The sequence below is a fragment of the Staurois parvus genome, unplaced genomic scaffold (genome assembly GCF_062004578.1).
Source record: "Staurois parvus isolate SC_StPar_1 unplaced genomic scaffold, SC_StPar_1.0 ptg003246l, whole genome shotgun sequence".
Taxonomy (NCBI): Eukaryota; Metazoa; Chordata; class Amphibia; order Anura; family Ranidae; genus Staurois; species Staurois parvus.
In genome coordinates, this window is record NW_028321042.1 from 92,970 (window position 1) to 114,964 (window position 21,995).

A 21,995-nucleotide genomic window follows, 5' to 3' on the forward strand; every position below is an offset into this window, starting at 1 on the left:
AACGTTGCTGAGTAACTGCTGCCCACAGTAGCCATGGCGGCCGTATAAGTACTTTGTCACGTGATTTTACCATTTTTTTTAAACTGACCAATAGGGAGCAGTGTGCGTCCCAAGCCTCGATCTAGCGGAGCCTCGGCGTGCCACGTGACGGACCTACGGCCGCCCATTGGCTGGAAAGGAGGGAGGCCGCCAAATACGAATCCAGAGAGTGAGTAACCGATGGTGGGCCGGAGCGGCGGTGGGCTGTGAGTGAAGGAGAGCGGACACCGGGCCGGTAAATGGCAGCCTCGAGTGTGGGGTGGGAGACGGGTAGTCACTTGGCCAGTTGTCTTATAGACTATATATCACTGAGTATGTGTGTCATTCTATATACAGCACCTAAATACATATATATACACACACATATATAAATATGAGGGGATACACAGCCTGTGAGGTGACAACGTGTATATATCTATATACACACACTCTCTGTATACTGTGAGGTGACACACACATATATATATATATAAAATATAGAATGGGGTATGTAGCGCTAAAAAATACCAAACAAACAAAGTGTCATCATATATCATCACAGAAGTATCAAGCATATATTGTTCATAAAGTGTATCCGGAGGGCAGACGGATAAGATCCTATGGTGTCCCCAATCCAACTTGACAGAACGGAAAATGTATATTATTATTATTATACAGCGCCAATAGTTCGCTCAGCGCTGTACATTACAAAGGGGGACAGAACATGTGACAGAACAATACCAATACAATGCAAAACATGAGGGGATTGAGGGCCCTGCTCTTTCGAGCTTACAATCTAGGAGGGAGGGGGTGGTGGCACAGGAGGAGATAGCTGTGGGGGATGGAGTGGTAGGAAGAGTGGAGGAGGTCGGCAAGTTAGCAGGGGATGGGGTAGGCTTCCCTGAAGAGATGGGTTTTCAGGGTGCGCCTAAAGGAGAGGAGAGTAGGTGATAATCTGATGGGTTGGGGCAGGGAGTTCCAGAGGATGGGTGACACCCTGGAGAAGTCCTGGAGGCGGGCATGGGAGGAGGAGACCAGGGAACTAGAGAGAGGGAGGTCTTGTGAGGAGCGGAGTGTGCGTGTTGGGCGGTACTTGGATATTAGGTCGGTGATGTAGTTCGGGGCAGTATGGTGGACGGCTTTGTACGTCAGTGTTAGGATTTTGAATTTGATCCGTTGCGCAATCGGAAGCCAGTGGAGGGATTGGCAGAGGGGGGTGGAGGACACTGAGTGGAGGCCAGTGGAGGGATTGGCAGAGGGGGGTGGAGGACACTGAGTGGAGGCCAGTGGAGGGATTGGCAGAAGGGGGTGGAGGACACTGAGTGGAGGCCAGTGGAGGGATTGGCAGAGGGGGGTGGAGGCCAGTGGAGGGATTGGCAGAGGGGGGTGGCGGAGACGGAGCGGTTGGAAAGGTGAATGAGTCTGGCAGCCGTATTCAGGATGGACTGAAGCGGGGATAGCCAGCGGCGAGGCAGGCTAGTGAGGAGGGAGTTGCAGTAGTCGAGTCGTGATATGATGAGGGAGTGGATGAGCTGTTTAGTGGTTTCTGGGGTTAGGAACGTGCGGACTTTGGCGATGTTGCGGAGGTGGAGTCTGCATGTTGCGGAGGCGGAGTCTGCACGAGTTTGTTAAAGATTGGACTTGGGGCTGGAAGGATAGGTTGGAGTCCAGAATGACACCAAGTACTCTGGCCTGCGGGGCGGGTTTGATGGTGGCGTTGTTGGACATGATGGAGAAGTCAATGGGGGGTGGTGTCCGGGCTGGGGGGGGAAGACAAGAAACTCGGTTTTGGAGAGGTTCAGTTTAAGGAAGTGGAGCGACATCCAGTCTATGTCGCTCAGTAGGTGTGTGATTCGGGCGGAGACTGAGGGGGTGAGGTGGGGGGTTGAGAGATAGATTTGTGTGTCGTCGGCATAGAGGTGGTAGTTGAAGCCGTGAGAGTGTATGAGTTGGCCAAGGGAGGAGGTGTAGATGAAGAGAAGGGGCCCGAGGACAGAGCCTTGAGGGACCCCAACAGAGAGGGGGAGTGAGGGGGAGGTGGTAGCATTATAGGTAATGCTGAAGGAGCGTTGTGACAGGTAGGATGTGAGCCAGGAGAGAGCAGAATCTCTGAGGCCGAGGGAGTGTAGTTTTTTGAGGAGGAGGGGGTGGTCGACTGTGTCAAAGGCCGCAGAGAGGTCAAGGAGTAGGAGCACTGAATAGTGGCCATTAGCTTTGGCGGTTAGCAGGTCGTTGGAGAGTTTGAGTAAGGCAGTTTCGGTGGAGTGTAGGGGACGGAAGCCGGACTGTAGGGGATCGAGGAGGTTGTTGTCGTTGAGGTGAGAGCATAGGCGGGCGTAGACTAGGCGCTCGAGGAGTTTAGATGTAAATGGGAGCAGGGAGATGGGTCTGAGGTTGTTCGGGTCATTGGGGTCCAGGGAGGGCTTTTTAAGTATGGGGGTGATGTGTGCATGTTTCAGAGGGGAAGGGAAAGTGCCGGAGGAGAGGGAGAGATTGAAGATGTGGGTGAGGGAGCGTAGGATGGAGGGGGAGGGAGGTTGTAGGAGTTGTGATGGGATAGGGTCAAGGGGGCAGGTGGTGAGGCGGGCCTCAGAGAGGATCTTGGAGACTTCTTCAATGGTAGTAAGGTCAAAGGTGTGGAGTGTTGGGGGAGCTTCAGTATGAGGAATGTAGGGTGGGGTGGGAGAAGAGGTCAGAGCAGTGGTGGGGCCGTGGGAGAGGGGTGTAGAGGGGGTAGCTGAGTGAGGGGGAAGGGGGTTGGAGGGAGTTTGAGCAGCGACGAAGTCCCTGTGGGTTATGTCGAGGGAGAGGGGGGGTGAGGGGGTAGCTGTGTGAGAGGGGACGGGTTGAGAAGGCGTGTGAGTTGCGACGATGTCCTTGCGAATTGTGTCAATCTTGTTTTTGAAGTGATTGGCAATCTCAAAGGCAGTGAGTGAGGTGCTGGGTGGAGGTGGAGGTGGCAAGAGTAGAGAGTTGAAGGTGGAGAAGAGTCGGCGAGGGTTGGAGGAGAGGGCCTTGATGAGGGTCAGGAAGTAGGCTTGTTTGGCAGTATGGAGGGAGGAGGTGTAGGTGCGGAAGGCAGATTTGTATCGGGTGAAGGCTTGGTGGGATTTGGTTTTGCGCCATAGTCGCTCCAGGGCACGACTGTGTCGTTTGAGGGTTTTGGTGTGATCAGTCTGCCAGGGCTGGAGCGGTCGGGGTCTGATGTTGCGTGTGGTTAAAGGCGCTAGTGAGTCAAGGGCTGTTGACAGCGCATTGTTGTAGGCGGTCAAAGCCAAGTCGGGGCAGGACAGGGGGAGGATGCGGTCGTGGAGTTGATCAGCTGCAGAGTGGAGGGGGGCAGGGTTAAGGTTGCGGAGGTTACGGCTGGTAGTAGTGTGACATTTGGAGGGGTAGGCGTTGGAGGACGAGGAGATAGAGAAGGTGATCAGGTTGTGGTCAGAGAGAGGGAAGGGGGTGTTAGTGAGGTTGTGGGGAGCGCAGCGGTTGGAGAAGACGAGATCAAGGATATTACCGTTGGAGTGGGTGGTGGATTGTATGCACTGTGCAAGTGCAAAGGAGGAGGTTAAGTGGAGGAGACGGGCTGTGTCCGGGTTGTCGAGGTTGACAGGGATGTTGAAATCCCCAAGGATGATGGTGGGTAGCTCAGAGGAGAGGAAGAAGGGTAGCCAGGAGGAGAAGTCATCCAGGAAGCAGGGTATGGATCCAGGAGGCCGGTATATCACAGCAATCTTTAGGGGGGTTGGGGAGAATAGTCGGACGCAGTGGGCCTCGAAGGAGGAGAAGGATAGGGAGGGGGGGTTTGGGAGGACTCGGAAGGTGCTCTGTGGTGATAGGAGCAGGCCAACCCCACCACCTTTACGACCGTTGGGTCTGGGTGAGTGGGTCCAGGTGAGACCTCCATAGGAGAGTGCAGCAGGGGAGGTAGAGTCAGTGGGCTGGATCCAGGTTTCCGTGATCGCCAGGAGGTTGAGGGAGCGGGAAACAAAGAGGTCGTGGATGGCGGTAAGCTTGTTGCACACCGATCAGGCGTTCAGGAGTGCACATGAAAACGGGGGGGAGATTTTAGGGAGCAGGGGGACAGATACTAAGTTGCGGCAGGACGTGGAGGCGGGAGGGTTTTGTGCGGGTGAGGGAGGTGGTGGAGGGCCAGGATTCGGGGAGATGTCCCCCGCGGTTATGAGGAGGAGAAGGGTGAGAAAGGTGGCATAGGAGCGAGATGTGCAGGAGCGTGAGAAACTACTAGTGGAGGTGTTGGGGTCAGTGGGAGAGCGGAGTAATAGGAGGAGGTGGTGGGTGCCATAGAGGGGTGAGGGAAGCAGTGAGGGCACAATATACAAATGTTTGGGAGGAGCAGAGGGATATAGTGAATGGATTTTGGGAACAGAGGAGAGGAAAATGAGAAGGAGGAGTGAAAGAGGCATTTTGGGGAGGTGATGAAAGCAATAGTAGGGAGATGATAGCAGTGAGGGGGAGATGTACAAGTTTTGGGGTGGAGCAGAGGGGTAAAGAAATGAGATTTGGGAACAGAGGATAGTAATATGAAGAGGAGAAGAGGGGTGTATTATATAAAAGGTACACGGAGTGGGACTCAGGTATGTAAAAGATATTTCCCAGGGTGTTTCCTTGCAGTCTGTCCAGCAGAGTTTCTTGCTGTTGTTGTGTCTTCCTGCTGCTTTAGTTCAACTGCTGTGTTTAACTGCTCTGCACTCATTCAAAGCCGCACTCCATCATAAGCAGCACCCCCATCAGAGACTGTGCCCCCCATCAGAGATCTCCCCCATGAGCTGAACTAAATGTATAGGGAGATGCTCAAATGAGCATTCAACTCCGCCCCAATTAGAAGCTGATAAGGCTCACATGAATAGGGGGGGATGTTTCTTAGGAACCAGGCCACAGTCATAAACCTGAGTGCGCCTAGAGGTGAGGACAAGTCAACAGATACACAGATATAATTACAACATTTGTTGAGAATTTAACAGGAGTCAATGCGTTTGTCTGGTTAAGAGTGGAGGTAGCAGATAAATGGAGTTACCCAGAGAAGACCAGCAGGAGTCAATGCGTTTGTCTGGTTAAGAGTGTATATAGTATGTATATAGTGCGGTTATGCGCTTACCACAGATACATACAATATGAGCATTGTATGTAAATCAGCAACAGGACATCATGGTCTGGTCAGCAGCATGAGTAGCATCTGCTCATGTACGGACATCAAGGCCAGTGGGTCCAACGTTGTCCAAGCATCCAGTGGCTCCTTGTTCCAGATCACCACCTTACAGAGCTCATTATAAACGAGCCAGGAGGCAAGAAGGTATCAATGGTGAAGTACGTTTATTCAGAGTAAAAAAACCAAACAAAAGGAAGGAACTCACATCCGCATAGAAAGGTACATCCAGGTGTCATTCATAGGTTCCCTGGTGGCTAGTGGTTCCACCAACATAAAAGACTTGCATCCAGGTTTAATTAAAAGTCCCTGGTGGCTAGTGACAGAAAGGGATCATATATAAATATATATCCCATAGATCCCAGGGTTAAGATGACCACCCAGATCCAATAAAAGAGTTCCCTGGTGGTATAGGCGTCCACCCTACTGACGCCTATACCACCAGGGAACCGCTAACCACCAGGGAACTCTTTTATTGGATCTGGGTGGTCATCTTAACCCTGGGATCTATGGGATATATATTTATATATGATCCCTTTCTGTCACTAGCCACCAGGGACTTTTAATTAAACCTGGATGCAAGTCTTTTATGTTGGTGGAACCACTAGCCACCAGGGAACCTATGAATGACACCTGGATGTACCTTTCTATTGTGATGTGAGTTCCTTCCTTTTGTTTGGTTTTTTTACTCTGAATAAACGTACTTCACCATTGATACCTTCTTGCCTCCTGGCTCGTTTATAATGAGCTCTGTAAGGTGGTGATCTGGAACAAGGAGCCACTGGATGCTTGGACAACGTTGGACCCACTGGCCTTGATGTCCGTACATGACCAGATGCTACTCATGCTGCTGACCAGACCATGATGTCCTGTTGCTGATTTACATACAATGCTCATATTGTATGTATCTGTGGTAAGCGCATAACCGCAGTATATACATTTTCCGTTCTGTCAAGTTGGATTGGGGACACCATAGGATCTTATCCGTCTGCCCTCCGGATACACTTTATGAACAATATATGCTTGATACTTCTGTGATGATATATGATGACACTTTGTTTGTTTGGTATTTTTTAGCGCTACATACCCCATTCTATATTTTATGTTTTAGGTACTGAGGATTACCCTGTATGTTAGCTGCTTGTCCGGTCTGTTTGCGCTCACTTACCTTACCCTATATATATATATATATATATATATACACACACACACTGAAGGAAATGCGTATTTGCTCCTCGGCTGATGTTGAATGTTCGCCCCTCACAAAGAAATGATCGGTCTAAAAGTCGAATGTTCGGTGTATTGTAACACTGGGAGACAGAATACAACAACAAATTCAGCAGAAATGCGTCTAACAAATGATGACTGATCTGCATGTTCATGAGGGAAAGAAGGATTTGATCCCCTATCATTCAGCAGGATTTCTGGCTCCCAGGTGTCTTTCATACAGGGAACAAGCTGAGATTTGAAGCCGTCTCTTAAAGGGAGTGCTGCTAATCTCATTGTGTTACCTGTATAAAAGACACCTGTCCACAGGAGCAATCAAACCATCAGATTCCAAACTCTCCACCATGGCAAAGACCAAAGAGCTGTCCAAGGATGTCAGGGACAAGATGGTAGACCTACACAAGGCTGGACTGGGCTACCAAACTATGGCCAAGCAGCTTGGTGAGAAGGTGACAACAGTTGGTGCAATCATTCACAAATGGAAGAAACACAAAACAAGCGTCAGTCTCCCTAGGTCTGGTGCACCATGCAAGATCTCCCCTCGTGGAGTGTCAATGATCATGAGAACAGTGAGGAATCATCCCAGAACTACACGTGAGGATCTTGTCAATGATATCCAGGCAGCTGGGACCACAGTCACCAAGAGAACAATTGGTAACACACTACGCCGACAAGGACTGAAATCCTGCAGTGCCCGCAAGGTCCCTCTGCTGAAGAAAGCACATGTCCTGGCCCGTCTGAAGTCTGCCACTGAACATCTGAATGATGCAGAGGAGGACTGGTGGGAAGTGTTGTGGTCAGATGAGGCCAAAATCCAGCTCTTTGGCATCAACTCAACTTGCCGTGTTTGGAGGAGGAGGAATGCTGCCTATGACCCCAAGAACACCATCCCAACTGTGAAACATGGTGGTGGAAACATTCTGCTTTGAGGGTGTTTTTCTGCTAAGGGGACATGACAACTGCACCGCATCAAAGGGATGATGGATGGGGCAATGTACCATCAAATCTTGGGTGAGAACCCTCTTCCCTCAGCCAGGGCATTGAAAATGGGTCGTGGATGGGTGTTCCAGCATGACAATGACCCAAAACACACGGCCAAGGCAACAAAGGAGCGGCTCAAGAAGAAGCACATTAACCAATTCAATACCGGGCAATTTTCCCCCTTCCTGCCCAGGCCAGTTTTCAGGTTTCAGCGCTCTCACATTTTGAATGACAATTGCGCGGTCATACAACATTGTACCCAAACTAAGATTTTATCATTTTCTTTACACAACTAGAGCTTTCTTTTGGTGGTATTTAATCACCACTGGGGTTTTTATTTTTTGCTAAATTAACAAAAAAAGACCAACAATTTAGAGAAAAACATGTTTTTCTTTGTTTCTGTTATAAAAGTTTGCAAATAAATAATTGTTCTTCATAAATTTAGGCCGAGATGTATTCTGCTACATGTCTTTGGTGAAAATAACCCAAATTAGGATGTATTATTTAGTCTGTAGGAAAGTTATAGAGTTCACAAACTGTAGTATAGATCTGAATATTGATCAATCCTGAAGTACTGACAGCCAATCTAATTTCTTGAGGTCCAAGAATGTCACAACAGTACAGATATCCCCCAAATGTCAGGACAGGACAGATATCCCCCGAATGTCAGGACGGGACAGATATCCCCCGAATGTCAGGACGGGACAGATATCCCCCGAATGTCAGGACGGGACAGATATCCCCCGACTGTCAGGACGGGACAGATATCCCCCGACTGTCAGGACGGGACAGATATCCCCCGACTGTCAGGACGGGACAGATATCCCCCGACTGTCAGGACGGGACAGATATCCCCCGACTGTCAGGACGGGACAGATATCCCCCGACTGTCAGGACGGGACAGATATCCCCCGACTGTCAGGACGGGACGGACAGATATCCCCCGACTGTCAGGACGGGACGGACAGATATCCCCCGACTGTCAGGACGGGACGGACAGATATCCCCCGACTGTCAGGACGGGACGGACAGATACAGTTGTGTCCAAAATTATTCAACCCCCACTGAAATTGAGTGTTTTGGCCAGTTTGACATTGCTTTTGATCATTCAGTCATCTTGCTTACATTTACATTAAAGAGGCACTTGTAGGTCAGACAAATATAACATAACAGTTATAATGAAATAACCACAAATGTCTTTTCTGTGCTCACAGCATTATCAGTTTTATTCAACCCCCAAGTGACATTCAATCTTAGTACTTAGTACAGCATCCTTTTACAGTTATAACAGCTTTTAAACGTGAAGCATAGCTTGACACAAGTGTCTTGCAGCGATCTACGGGTATCTTCGCCCATTCTTCATGGGCAAAGGCCTCCAGTTCAGTCACATTCTTAGGCTTGCGCACTGCAACTGCTTTCTTTAAGTCCCACCAGAGGTTCTCAATCGGATTTAAGTCTGGTGACTGCGATGGCCACTCCAAAATGTTCCAGCCTTTCCTCTGCAACCATGCTCTAGTGGACTTGGAGGTATGCTTGGGATCATTGTCCTGTTGAAAGGTCCAACGTCTCCCAAGCCTCAGGTGTGTGACGGACTGCATCACGTTTCCATCCAATATCTCCTGGTACTGAAGAGAATTCATGGTACCTTGCACACGCTGAAGCTTCCCTGTACCTGCAGAAGCAAAACAGCCCCAAAGCATGATTGACCCTCCACCATGCTTCACAGTAGGCAAGGTGTTCTTTTCATCATAGGCCTTGTTCTTCCTCCTCCAAACATAGCGTTGATCCATGGGCCCAAACAGTTCTAATTTTGTTTCATCAGTCCACAGAACACTATCCCACAACTTTTGTGGTTTGTCCACATGGCTTTTGGCATACTGCAGTCGACTCTTCTTATTCTTTGGAGACAGCAAGGGGGTACGCCTGGGAGTTCTGGCACGGAGGCCTTCATTACGCAGTGTGCGTCTTATTGTCTGGGCTGAAACTTCTGTACCCACATCTGACAAATCTTTTCTCAGTTCCTCAGCAGTCACACGGGGACTTCTCTCCACTCTACGCTTCAGGTAGCGCACAGCAGTCGAAGTCAGCATCTTCTTTCTGCCACGACCAGGTAGCGTTTCAACAGTGCCCTTTGCCTTGAATTTGCGAATGATGCTTCCTAAGGTGTCTCTTGGTATGTTTAACATCTTTGCAATCTTCTTATAGCCATTGCCCTTCCTGTGAAGAGAAATCACCTCTTCTCTTGTCTTCCTGGACCATTCTCTTGCCTTCACCATGTTTGTAACCACACCAGTAAATGTCTAGAAGGAGCTGAGTATCACAGTCATTTTAAAGCTGCCTAATTGGTGCTTATTATGCTTGATTGCTGCTCGGTGACATCCACAGGTGTTTTCAATACCTGATGGAAAGCACCTGTATGAACCTCTGTTCTTCAGAGTGGTAGTCTTTAAGGGGTTGAATAATTGTGGCAATGAAGAAACCACATAAGAACCATTTACTACTGTATTACATAAACAATTGATGTCATTTTAGTTGCATTTGGGTAGTTACAACGTCCTTGTAGGATTTGATTCTGAATACAATTCCAAATGTACACTATAGTCCCTAAACCCCTTTACAGCATTGGGGGTTGAATAATTTTGGACACAACTGTATCCCCCGACTGTCAGGACGGGACGGACAGATATCCCCCGACTGTCAGGACGGGACGGACAGATATCCCCCGACTGTCAGGACGGGACGGACAGATATCCCCCGACTGTCAGGACGGGACGGACAGATATCCCCCGACTGTCAGGACGGGACGGACAGATATCCCCCAAATGACCCCTTTTTGCAGAGTAGACAGTCCGACGTACTTCATAAGAGGCATGGCGAGTTTTTTGAAGTTGTGGGTTTTTTTGTCATTTTTCGTAAAATGAAAAAATTAATAATAGTTTCACTTTTTTTTTTACATATTGCCACCAGTGCAGTACAGCGTCATCATATAACTGGCATGGTGGTGATCAGGGACACTGACTGGTGACAGTATGAAAAAAAAATTGATATAATTTTTTTTATTTTTTTAAGATTTTTTTTGTTCATATTTCACTATGACCAAAGTAGTACAATGTTACCATAGTAACATTGTACTACTTTGGGGAAGTGATCAGTATTTTTTTTTTTTACACAATTTGCTTATAGCAAAGAATTACTTTGCTATAAGCAAGCATTTACCTGAATGACATCGATTCATTCAGGTTTTTTTTTTTTTTTTTTTTGTGCTTAGCTGTGATTTTGCCATGGCTAATCACATGACATGTGCATGTGATTAGCTGTGACCATTCACAGCTAGACACTAGTATACAATGGATGGCATGAATGAAGCCATCCATTGTATACAACTGTCATGTGACCTGCTGTGATTGGTCACATGGTACCGGCAATGGGGGCTGGTACTCAGATCTGTCATCGGCCGTGTCCGAGGTACTGCAGGAGCGCGATCTGTGCATGTGCGGGAGGACGCCATATGGCATCCACCCGGAACGCTGATGACATTTGCCAGCCGCCATTCGGCCATAGGGCGGGTGGCAAATGGTTAAGATCCTGGAGTGGCCTAGCTGGTCTCCAGACCTTAATCCGATTGAAAGTTCGAGTTGCCAAACGTCCGCCATCAAACCTTAATGACTTGGAGAGGATCTGCCAAGAGGAATGGGCCAAAATCTCTCCTGAGATGTGTGCAAACCTGGGGGCCAACTCCAGGAAACGTCTGACCTCTGTGATTGCCAACAAGGGATTTGCCACCAAGTACTAAGTCATGTTTTGTGAAGGGGATCAAATGCTTATTTCCCTCATGAACATGCAGATCAGTCATCATTTGTTAGACGCATTTCTGCTGAATTTGTTGTTGTATTCTGTCTCTCAGTGTTACAATACACCGAACATTCCATTTTTTAGACCGATCATTTCTGTGTGAGGGGAAAACATTCAATATCAGCCGGGGAGCAAATACTCATTTCCTTCACTACACACACACACGCGCGCGCACTTGTTCCCCTGCTGAATGTCTGCCCACTCAAAGAGGGAGGGGCGGGGAAATGGGTTATAATCTTGAAGAAAAAAAAAATTGGAATGTATAATTTGGGTAAATTTTTAATGAAATATATAATAAGAATAACTACTATACCATCGTATCCTTCATAGTCCTACATATACCATCGTATCCTTCATAGTCCTACATATACCATCGTATCCTTCATAGTCCTACATATACCATCGTATCCTTCATAGTCCTACATATACCATCGTATCCTTCATAGTCCTACATATACCATCGTATCCTTCATAGTCCTACATATACCATCATATCGTTCATAGTCCTACATATGCCATTGTATCCTTCATAGTCCTACATATACCATTGTATCCTTCATAGTCCTACATATACCATTGTATCCTTCATAGTCCTACATATACCATCGTATCCTTCATAGTCCTACATATACCATCGTATCCTTCATAGTCCTACATATACCATCGTATCCGTCATAGTCCTACATATACCATCGTATCCTTCATAGTCCTACATATACCATCGTATCCTTCATAGTCCTACATATACCATCGTATCCTTCATAGTCCTACATATACCATCGTATCCTTCATAGTCCTACATATACCATCGTATCCTTCATAGTCCTACATATACCATCGTATCCTTCATAGTCCTACATATACCATCGTATCCTTCATAGTCCTACATATACCATCGTATCCTTCATAGTCCTACATATACCATCGTATCCTTCATAGTCCTACATATACCATCGTATCCTTCATAGTCCTACATATACCATCGTATCGTTCATAGTCCTACATATGCCATTGTATCCTTCATAGTCCTACATATACCATTGTATCCTTCATAGTCCTACATATACCATTGTATCCTTCATAGTCCTACATATACCATTGTATCCTTCATAGTCCTACATATACCATTGTATCCTTCATAGTCCTACATATACCATCGTATCCTTCATAGTCCTACATATACCATCGTATCCTTCATAGTCCTACATATACCATCGTATCCGTCATAGTCCTACATATACCATCGTATCCTTCATAGTCCTACATATACCATCGTATCCTTCATAGTCCTACATATACCATCGTATCCTTCATAGTCCTACATATACCATCGTATCCTTCATAGTCCTACATATACCATCGTATCCTTCATAGTCCTACATATACCATCGTATCCTTCATAGTCCTACATATACCATCGTATCCTTCATAGTCCTACATATACCATCGTATCCGTCATAGTCCTACATATACCATTGTATCCTTCATAGTCCTACATATGCCATCATATCCTTCATACTCTGTTGCTACCTCATCACGCACTGTATGGCGTCTCTCGTCTCCTCACTGTATTGTAATATTTTCAGGTGTCTTTTAGGTTGAAGGGGATTCGTGGGACCACACTGTGTACATCTACATGCATACAGGTGAGCGCTTGTGTCTGTCTACAGTCTGAATGCCGCAAGAAATAGTGCAGTGTATTTAAACTGAGCACATTTTTGGAATTTTGTTATTGCCGTGTCTGGTTTTTTTTCAGATGACGTCTTTTAAGCACCTTCCTACAGTACTGTCTTTGTATTAACTACTTTTCTATTGGTGCAGTTTTTTAATCTTTTGCACATGGTAAAAATCTTTTTTTTTTTTTTTGCTAGAAATCAAAGCAATACTAAAGGTTCATTTTATTTTTTATTTTTCTTCTGTAATAGAAAACATGGTATGCTTACCTTCTGCATGCAGTGGTTTTGCACAAAGCAGCCCGGATCCTCCTCTTCTTGGGTCCCCGCAGGCTCTCCTAGCTCCTCCTTTCTGTCAGGTGCCCCCAGAGCAAGCAACTTGCTATGGAGGCACCCGCTGCTCCATGTGTCCATTCACACATGGAGCCGTGGCTTGGTCCTGCCCCCTCTTTCTCCTCATTGGCTGGCTGTGATTGACAGTAGGAGTCAATGGTTGACAGGAGTGGGAATCAATGGCTCTTGCTTGCTGTCTCAGCCAATGAGGAGGCAGAGACTTTGGACAGCCGAGGCTGTCGTGCACATCGCTAGGTCACGAGGGGACTGGTGGCACTGCTACACAAAGGTTTTTCACCTTCACGCATAGAATACATGAGGCTAAAAAAAAAAATCTTCAGCCTTTACAACCGCTTTAAGTTAAATCCCCAGACCATTTATATATTTTCTGAAAGGTTGTGAAATTGCAGGGAAAAAAAAGTTATTTGAAATTCTCCGAAGGCAATGCTTTGAAAGCTTTTACAGGTTAGCAGTGTAGAGTTAACTGTGAGTGATGGCCCTAGAATTGTTCTCATTCAGACTTTCACAGCGATGCCTTGTGTGGCGCAATCTGTTTACATACATGTGCGTACCCTATACGTGGCATTGTGGTATGTACAGGGGGGAGTACTGCCGTCCACTGCTGCTCATCAAGCAGGGAGATTTCCCTTTACTTCCTACTCCTTTAGAAATAAAATGAGAGCAAATTTTTTTTTTTTTTTTTTTTACTTCTGGAGTTATTCTACTTTATTAAATATTAGGGATGCACCTACATTTCGGTTGGCGAAACGTTTCAGCCAAAAACACCCCTTTCAGCTGTCGGCCGAAATGAAAAATAGCACCGATGCAGGTGCCGAAAAAAACCTCACCACCGGCTGCCGCTCAGTATTTCAGCCTTACCTGAGAAGCAACCGATCCCGGCACTGGGCATAGAGTGCAGGAAGATGGCCGCCACACACCTCTATGCCCTTGGAGGACTGGAGTGATGTCCCTTCCCGTTCCGGCCATTTTTTTTTTTTAAAGCACTAGAGGAACAGTGCAAAAAAACCCAAAACATTAAATAATTTTTTTTTTTAAAGTTTAACGTGCCCCTGTGCTCGCACATAGTGGTGAACGCATACGTAGGCCATGCCCACATATGTAAATGGCGTTCAAAACCAAACGTGAGGTGCGAGTGAGTGGCTTCATGTGCTGCTTCTCCCTCCCCAGTCTGAGTTCTGCTGTACAGGGACTCTGATCCCAGGTCGTAGCCGAGGACTTACACTGCTTGTGTTCAAACAAATACATGAAATGGTGTATTCCTGATTACAGAGCTGCATTAATGTGTGTCTTTTATATCGCCATGAACGTCGGAGCAACAGCAATAATTCTCACACTAGACCTCCTCTGTAACTTTTCACTGCTAACCTGTAGAAATGTTAAAGCATCACTCATGGAGATTTTTAAATACCGCAGTTTCACGCCATTCCACGTGCACAATTTTAAAGCATGACATGTTGGGTATCTATTTACTCGCTATAACATCCTCTTTCATATTTTTTTAAAAAATTGGGGTATATATTGTTTTTAATCAGTGTATTTTTTTCCCAAAAATATATATTCATTTTTAAAAGCTGCGCATTTCGGTTTTCGGCCAAGTGCATTTTGAATGTTCGGTTTCAGCACCAGAATTTTCATTTTGGTGCACCGCTATTAAATATCTGTAGTGACCTTTTAAACCGCTTGCATTTTAAACCTTGAATCAAAATACAGGTTTTCACTTGAAAGGTTAATGATTGGTGTTGAGTACATTTTTAATAACATTTTGTGCTGTATATTTTGTTATTAGATTTGATACAAATGTGCATCTTGTATATTTAGGTACATTACCAATCATGGCGAAGAGGGTGAGTATCATGGATGCACATGCAATGAAAAAGCCATCCGTCACCCGCGTGCGCGTAGCAGTCCGCTTGAGGCCGCACATGGAGAAAGGGGAGGATAAAGTCTGTGTCAGGGGCCTGGACTCCCAGTCTCTGGAGATTATCAACTGGAGGAACCAGATGGAGACCATGCAGTACCAGTAAGTGCTCCATACTCTCTAGTACAGCGTTTTTCAACCACTGTGCCGCGGCACACTAGTGTGCCGTGAGATATTGTCTGGTGTGCCGTGGGAAAAATTGCAATTTCATCCGTAACATGTGGCCTCGGCTCACAAATAGACCAATCATTAGAACAGCAATGGGCAAACTACGGCCCGCGGGCCGTATACGGCCCAGCGGACCTTTTAATCCGGCCCGCGGAGCGTGATACTGTCAGGATGATCTGTCCCCCTTGACGTATCTGCGCATGTGCCGGAGATCGCCGATCGGCTGCTAATGCCTGAAACTGGCACATGCGCAGATACGTCGAGGGGGACAGATCCTCATAGGAGACAGATTTTCATGCTACACCGGAACGGCAAGAGGAACGCGCGGAGCAAAGGTAAGTGAATTGACACAGGGGGGGCTTGGGGACTTACTATGGGGGATGAATTACTATGGGGGATGAATTACTATATGGGGGATGAATTACTATATGGGGGATGAATTACTATATGGGGGATGAAATACTATATGGGGGATGAAATACTATATGGGGGATGAAATACTATATGGGGGATGAAATACTATATGGGGGATGAAATACTATATGGGGGATGAAATACTATATGGGGGATGAAATACTATATGGGGGATGAATTACTATATGGGGGAATGAATTACTATATGGGGGAATGAATTACTATATGGGGGAATGAATTACTATATGGGGAATGAATTACTATAGGGGGGATGAAATACTATAGGGGGGATGAAATACTATATGGGGGATGAAATACTATAGGGGGGATGAAATACTATAGGGGGGATGAAATACTATAGGGGGGATGAAATACTATAGGGGGGATGAAATACTATAGGGGGGATGAAATACTATAGGGGGGATGAAATACTATATGGGGGAATGAATTACTATATGGGGGAATGAATTACTATATGGGGAATGAATTACTATAGGGGGGATGAATTACTATATGGGGGATGAAATACTATAGGGGGGATGAAATACTATAGGGGGGATGAAATACTATAGGGGGGATGAAATACTATAGGGGGGATGAAATACTATAGGGGGGATGAAATACTATAGGGGGGATGAAATACTATAGGGGGGATGAAATACTATAGGGGGGATGAAATACTATAGGGGGGATGAATTACTATACTATATACTATCGGTAAATTTTTTTAACATTTTCTAATGGTGGTGTGCCTCGTGATTTTTTTCATGAAAAAAGTGTGCCTTTGCACAAAAAAGGTTGAAAAACACTGCTCTAGTAAACATTAGATACCATATTCAACATAAAAAATGTAAATGGGGATTTAAAGTCACGTTTCTAGTTCTCTACCTCTTCTGGAGTGCTGCTCTGCTGTCGAGTTGCTTTCTATCTAAGGAACACTGTTACAGGTTTTTAAATGACACCAACACCTTTATGCAGTACTTTGAATATTGTAAATTTTTTATTGGTTCCTGTCGTCAAGGTGTTTATAATGTAAGGTCTTGCCTACATACTAGGGTCAATGTAGACTGGAGCCAATTAACCTGATTCTACCATTCCCTTGGTCTGTTCTGGGCAGATATAATTGGCGAGGGAAATATTAATGCAGATGTGTTGTGTATTAAAGCTCTTCTCCATGCACATGCTCTTAACCTCCCACCCAAATTATTGCAGTACATAGAAGTAAAAATTTAAAAGCGCAGAATATTTAAAAACATTATGTCGTCGTGCTGGGTCTTGCATCCTCTTGCTTCCTACTTCAGAGCGGCGAGTTCTTTCTGCTGCCTTCGTTGCTACCTTGGGCACTTCTGTTTGCTGTCAGATACCATCACATGCCCTTTAGAGGCGCTGTAGTTTGCACCAAACTATCCCTGTAACATCGTTGCACCCGGGGGTGGACTGACAACTCATGGGGCCCCCGGGCAATAGGGGATCATGGGGCCCCTGTGTCCTTGCCCTAACTCAAAAAAGCCTATGAAAAAGGTACTAGGGGCATCTCATGGGGCCCCCTACTGACCCCGGGCCCTCGGGCAGTGCCCGAGTTTCCAAATGGTCAGTCCGCCCCTGGTTGCACCCCTGCAGTCTTCTCTTGTACTGCAGTGGCGCAATGCTATAACAGCGGGACGGTTTGGCTCAGGTAAAGACTGCAGCACCAGTGAGGGGCATGTAATGGCGGACTCAAGTTTGCAAGACAGTAGTGGGGATAGTTTTTGGGGGTTGGGGAACAAATGGTTGGGGATGGGCATATTTTGCCTAGAAATGGGCTTTGATGACAATGCTTGCCTTGGAAGCTGTACAGAAGTGAACTCAAACTGAAAACAAGCGCTGTGAATGCAATTCAGTTTTCTGGATTAAAAAGCCTTTAGAATACATGACTGACAAGATTCAACGTATCCTGGGGGGTAATAGAGGGGCTATTGTTTATCTGGTTGTAATGCTGCCCACCTTGCTTCAGTAGTTCATATGACTGTGTAAATGATGACACTCAGCGAGCGCTTACAAATAAAGCAGCTTGTGCACTAAAAAGGAAACCATAAAAACCTTCCAAACCAAATGCAAATCATGTAGTGCAGCGCTAAAATTGAGATTCTAAAATCAAGCAAATAAAGTAAAATTGATACAAATATAGAGTACTGAGGCTAAAAGTTCACAACGCAGTTGCCAGTAAAGCTCTTAGGTTATAAGTATAGGTAAATTAAAATTAAAATATGTAATATTTGATGTCCAGTTCAAACAGGCATTAAATGGATAAATAAATGATCAATAGGTGCAAGAAAAATTATTCTGGATAGGTGACTCCCAGTGAAGCATATGATCCAGTGACGTGCAGGAAAAATGGTAAAATTGCACACTCACCAGAGGTGCAGTATATATTACTGTTATTAATGCGCATATATATATATATATATATATATATTGCGCCTCTGGTGAGTGTGCAATTTTACCATTTTTTTTCCTGCACGTCACCGGATTATATGCTTCGCTGGGATTATCTGAGTCACTTATCCAGAATAATTTTTCTTGCACCTATTGAACATTTATTTATTTATCCATTTAATGCCTGTTTGAACTGGACATCAAATATTTATTACATATTTTAATTTTTTTACCTATACTTATAACCTAAGAGCTTTACTGGCAACTGCATTGTGAACCTTTAGCCTCAGTACTCTATATTTGTATCGATTTGACTTTTTTGTTTTATTTGCTTGATTTTAGTATCTCATCTAATTTTAGCGCTGCACTACATGATTTGCAGTTCATATGACTGACAGAGAGGTGTACAAGCAAGGCAAGTCTGAAATTCTTTTCTGCATACAATTTTTCAGGTCAGGGTATTGAAGTAATTAAGTCAGCATGACAGCCAGACAACTTGCGTTTTTTGTGAAGTCATCAGTAATTGCCTTTTTTTTCCTTTAACACCTCTGCAGGTTTCTTTAAGCATTTTCGGTTGAAATTATTGTTGGGTCACACCGTTTTCCTACCGTGCTATTTCTTCCTTGCAGGTTTGATGCATTTTACGGGGACAATGCTACTCAGCGGGAGATCTACACCGGTTCTGTGTACCCGATTCTTCAAAACTTGCTTATTGGACAAAACGCCAGTGTGTTTGCCTATGGACCCACAGGAGCAGGTTTGTATCGCCAGCACAGGACGTAAATGATTTTATTACTGTCCTTTACAGAATATAAAATGAAAATTTCCTGTTCTGTAGGGAAGACGCACACAATGCTGGGGAACCCAAATCAGCCAGGTGTCATCCCTCGGGCTGTTAGAGATCTGTTACAGATGACACGGGCAGCTACTGAAGAGAACTGGACTTACTCGATCAGCATGTCATATGTGGAGATTTACCAGGAAAAGGTAAGTCACCCATTCCTGCAATGATCAGAGTCTGATTGGTTAAAGTGTTAGTCTGTTTACTTGTACCTTCAGGTAAGCCTATAATAAAACTTACCTGTAGGTACTGAAATATCTCCTAAACGTGCATTGTTTAGGAGATATTTACTTGTGCAGTACCAGGCGCATGTGCTCTGAAGGAACGGCATACCAGCTCTGTGTGCCGTAAACCGTGACTCCCATGCACATGCGTGGAAGTGACATCGCGATTCGGCCACTCAAGACACCAGTGCCCACAAACCCGGAAGAAGGCCTAGGTGAAGATAGAAGCCTTGTCAGCGGCGACGTCATGCTGCTGGAGGGCTTCGTTTTACGGCAAGTTTCATATAATGTCCCCACTCCAGTCGAAACTGAACTCAGCGGCTAGACTCATCCACCTCACCAACCGCTCCACATCTGCCTCCCCCCTCTGCCAATCCCTTCACTGGCTCCCGATTGCCTAACGCATCAAATTCAAACTGCTAACTGACCTACAAAGCCATTCACAACGCTGCCCCAAACTACATGACCGACCTGATACCCAAATACTACCCTACCTGTGCCCTCTGCTCCTCACAGGACCTCCTACTCTCTAGCTCCCTGGTCTCTTCCTCCCACGCCCGATTGCAGGAGTTCTCTAGGACTTCCCTCATCCTCTGGAACTCCCTACCCCAATCTGTCAGACTGTCACCTACCCTCCTCACCTTCAGGCGCACCCTGAAAACCCACATCTTCAGGGAAGCCTAACCCAACCTCACCTAACGCCTGACCTCCCCTAACAACTAACCTCCACTCCTCCCACCACTCCATCCCCCACAGCCATTTCCTCCTGTACCACCATCCCCTCCCTCCTAGATTGTAAGCTCGAAAGAGCAGGGCCCTCGAACCCCTTGTGTATTGTATTGTTACTGTCTTGTCTCATGTTCTGTCCCCCTTGCTACTGTACAGCGCTGAGCATACCCTTTGGCGCTATATACTGTATAATAATAATAATAATAATGTGCTGGTATACAATGCATGCTAGCACATATGACATTGCCTTGTAGGGGAAAAGTTGTTGTTTTTTTTTTTTTTTTTTTTTGTGTTTTTTCATTAAGTTTACTACCACTCTAAAGTTTGCATACACCAAAACACACCCACATTTTGATATTGCAAGTTAAAGTGCAACTCCAAGAATTTTAAACTGGACCATAACAAGGATGCAAAAATTTAATTTCAATCATAACTTTCCTGGTCTACATACTTGTTTGGATCAGTGGTTCTGAAACTAGAGAGGACTGTTTTTTTTAGAAGCTCAGAAATGGCCAAGAACAGGAGGCGTGGGTTCGTATCCCACTTCTGACACCAGTTGATGGGAATTGGCCTATGTCTGTAGCCCCTTGTCCTCGTTATTTTCACCACCAGACCTGGGAGAAATAAAGCTCCAAACACCGAAGTGTGCAAGCTAAGTCTCTGGAAGTTTAATGCAAAACAAGAACTGTTATATAGAATTCAGTGGGTGTTGCTTAATCTTAGGATGACCAGTGAAACATTCCACTCTTATCAATATAGTTGCGTGAAGAACAAACTGCAAATGGTTGAGGGATACCATATAAAGTAGTTCTGTTTACAGTGAAATAGAAAGTATTCTCAGAAACGAGAGAGGAGTTACAAAAACGAAACAAACTGTTCACACATCTAGAAATGATGGCATTATACAAAATGGATGCCAGTTAATAAGACATATATTTCCTTACACCTACCATAATTTTAATTTTTTTTTTTTTTTTTTTTTTTTTTTTTTTTTTTTTTGAGAGACTTTCATTAATCATTGGTGTTCCTTGGCCAGGTGATGGATCTTTTGGAGCCCAAGAACAAAGATCTTCCTATCCGAGAAGATAAGGATCATAACATCCTGATTCCTGGCGTGACACAGAAAACACTTAACAATTTCTCAGACTTTGACGAGCATTTCATCCCAGCTAGCCAGAACCGCACAGTGGCCAGTACAAAAATAAACGACCGGTCCAGCCGCAGCCATGCTGTCCTTCTCATCAAGGTAAAAATGACTAAATAGAAACTGGGCACTGTGAGTTGCCTTGGTGTGCGGTTTTCAGTAATACTGGTCAGTGCCACTCCTATAATGTGTATAATCAGTGTGTGTATACTGTAACGTCCGGCTTTATTTACACATTTGCTACATAGCTTTGCTCAGGCTCCAAACATTGATTTGTGGGATAGGTGTGAATTGTTTTCCCTGTTCTACACTAAGGTACGGGTGCACAGCAAGTTGTGGGCTCTACTACAGTGACCATTGTAATACAAGATTTTCTGGAAGTGCTATCAGGTATTCGCCAAGATTTTAGAGGTCGACCTATCTTATTTATTTTTTTTTAAAGAGCTGAGTTCCAAGCAAATTTATGACCTAAACCAGCTCTGTAATGATGCACAATGTATTTTAACCACGTCTCGTCCGGCCCATGTACATAGACGGCCAGACGGGAGCAGTGCAGGAGCGGGTTACCGTTCATAAACGACACCCGCATTTACAGCCTGTGCGCGCTCCCTGGGAGCGCGCGGTACTGCGATCCAGTGCCCGCTGAACACGGCGAAACATTGATCGCTGTACAGGACCTCTGTGGTCCCGAATCATATGATCAGTGATCACATGAATAGTAGTAAGCAAGATGTCACTTCCTGATGACATTGCTTACTACTAGTGAAATCTGTGAATGATCCCAAAGATCACATGGTACAGGGCTGGTTAAACAATTTTTTTTTTTTTCTAAAAAGATAACTAAATTAATTTTGGCCAAGATTTTGCAAATCT

The 21,995-nt window shown here is 45.4% G+C and overlaps 1 protein-coding gene across 2 annotated transcripts; it reads left to right on the forward strand.

Annotated features, from left to right (window-relative positions):
* Nucleotides 1-177: 177 nt before the first annotated feature.
* Nucleotides 178-21,259, forward strand: LOC149428432 (kinesin-like protein KIF22). Of its 2 annotated transcripts, none has more exons than XM_089667414.1 (6): nt 178-274; nt 12,840-12,888; nt 15,088-15,289; nt 18,814-18,941; nt 19,023-19,171; nt 21,015-21,259. In XM_089667414.1, exons 2-6 carry the CDS (start codon nt 12,879-12,881, stop codon nt 21,240-21,242), a joined length of 717 nt encoding a protein of 238 aa, XP_089523540.1. In that variant the 5' UTR covers nt 178-274; nt 12,840-12,878; the 3' UTR covers nt 21,243-21,259. The 2 variants fall into 2 exon arrangements, with proteins under 2 accessions (XP_089523540.1, XP_089523539.1); XM_089667413.1 differs by having other exon boundaries at nt 182-274; nt 12,829-12,888.
* Nucleotides 21,260-21,995: the final 736 nt, after the last annotated feature.

What these genes read in the sequence shown, in the direction of transcription:
- LOC149428432 (XM_089667414.1), top strand. An exon ending in CTATGGACCCACAGGAGCAG is followed by an intron (nt 18,942 to 19,022) that starts GTTTGTATCGCC and finishes CCTGTTCTGTAG; the next exon opens with GGAAGACGCACACAATGCTG. An exon ending in TGGAGATTTACCAGGAAAAG is followed by an intron (nt 19,172 to 21,014) that starts GTAAGTCACCCA and finishes TTCCTTGGCCAG; the next exon opens with GTGATGGATCTTTTGGAGCC.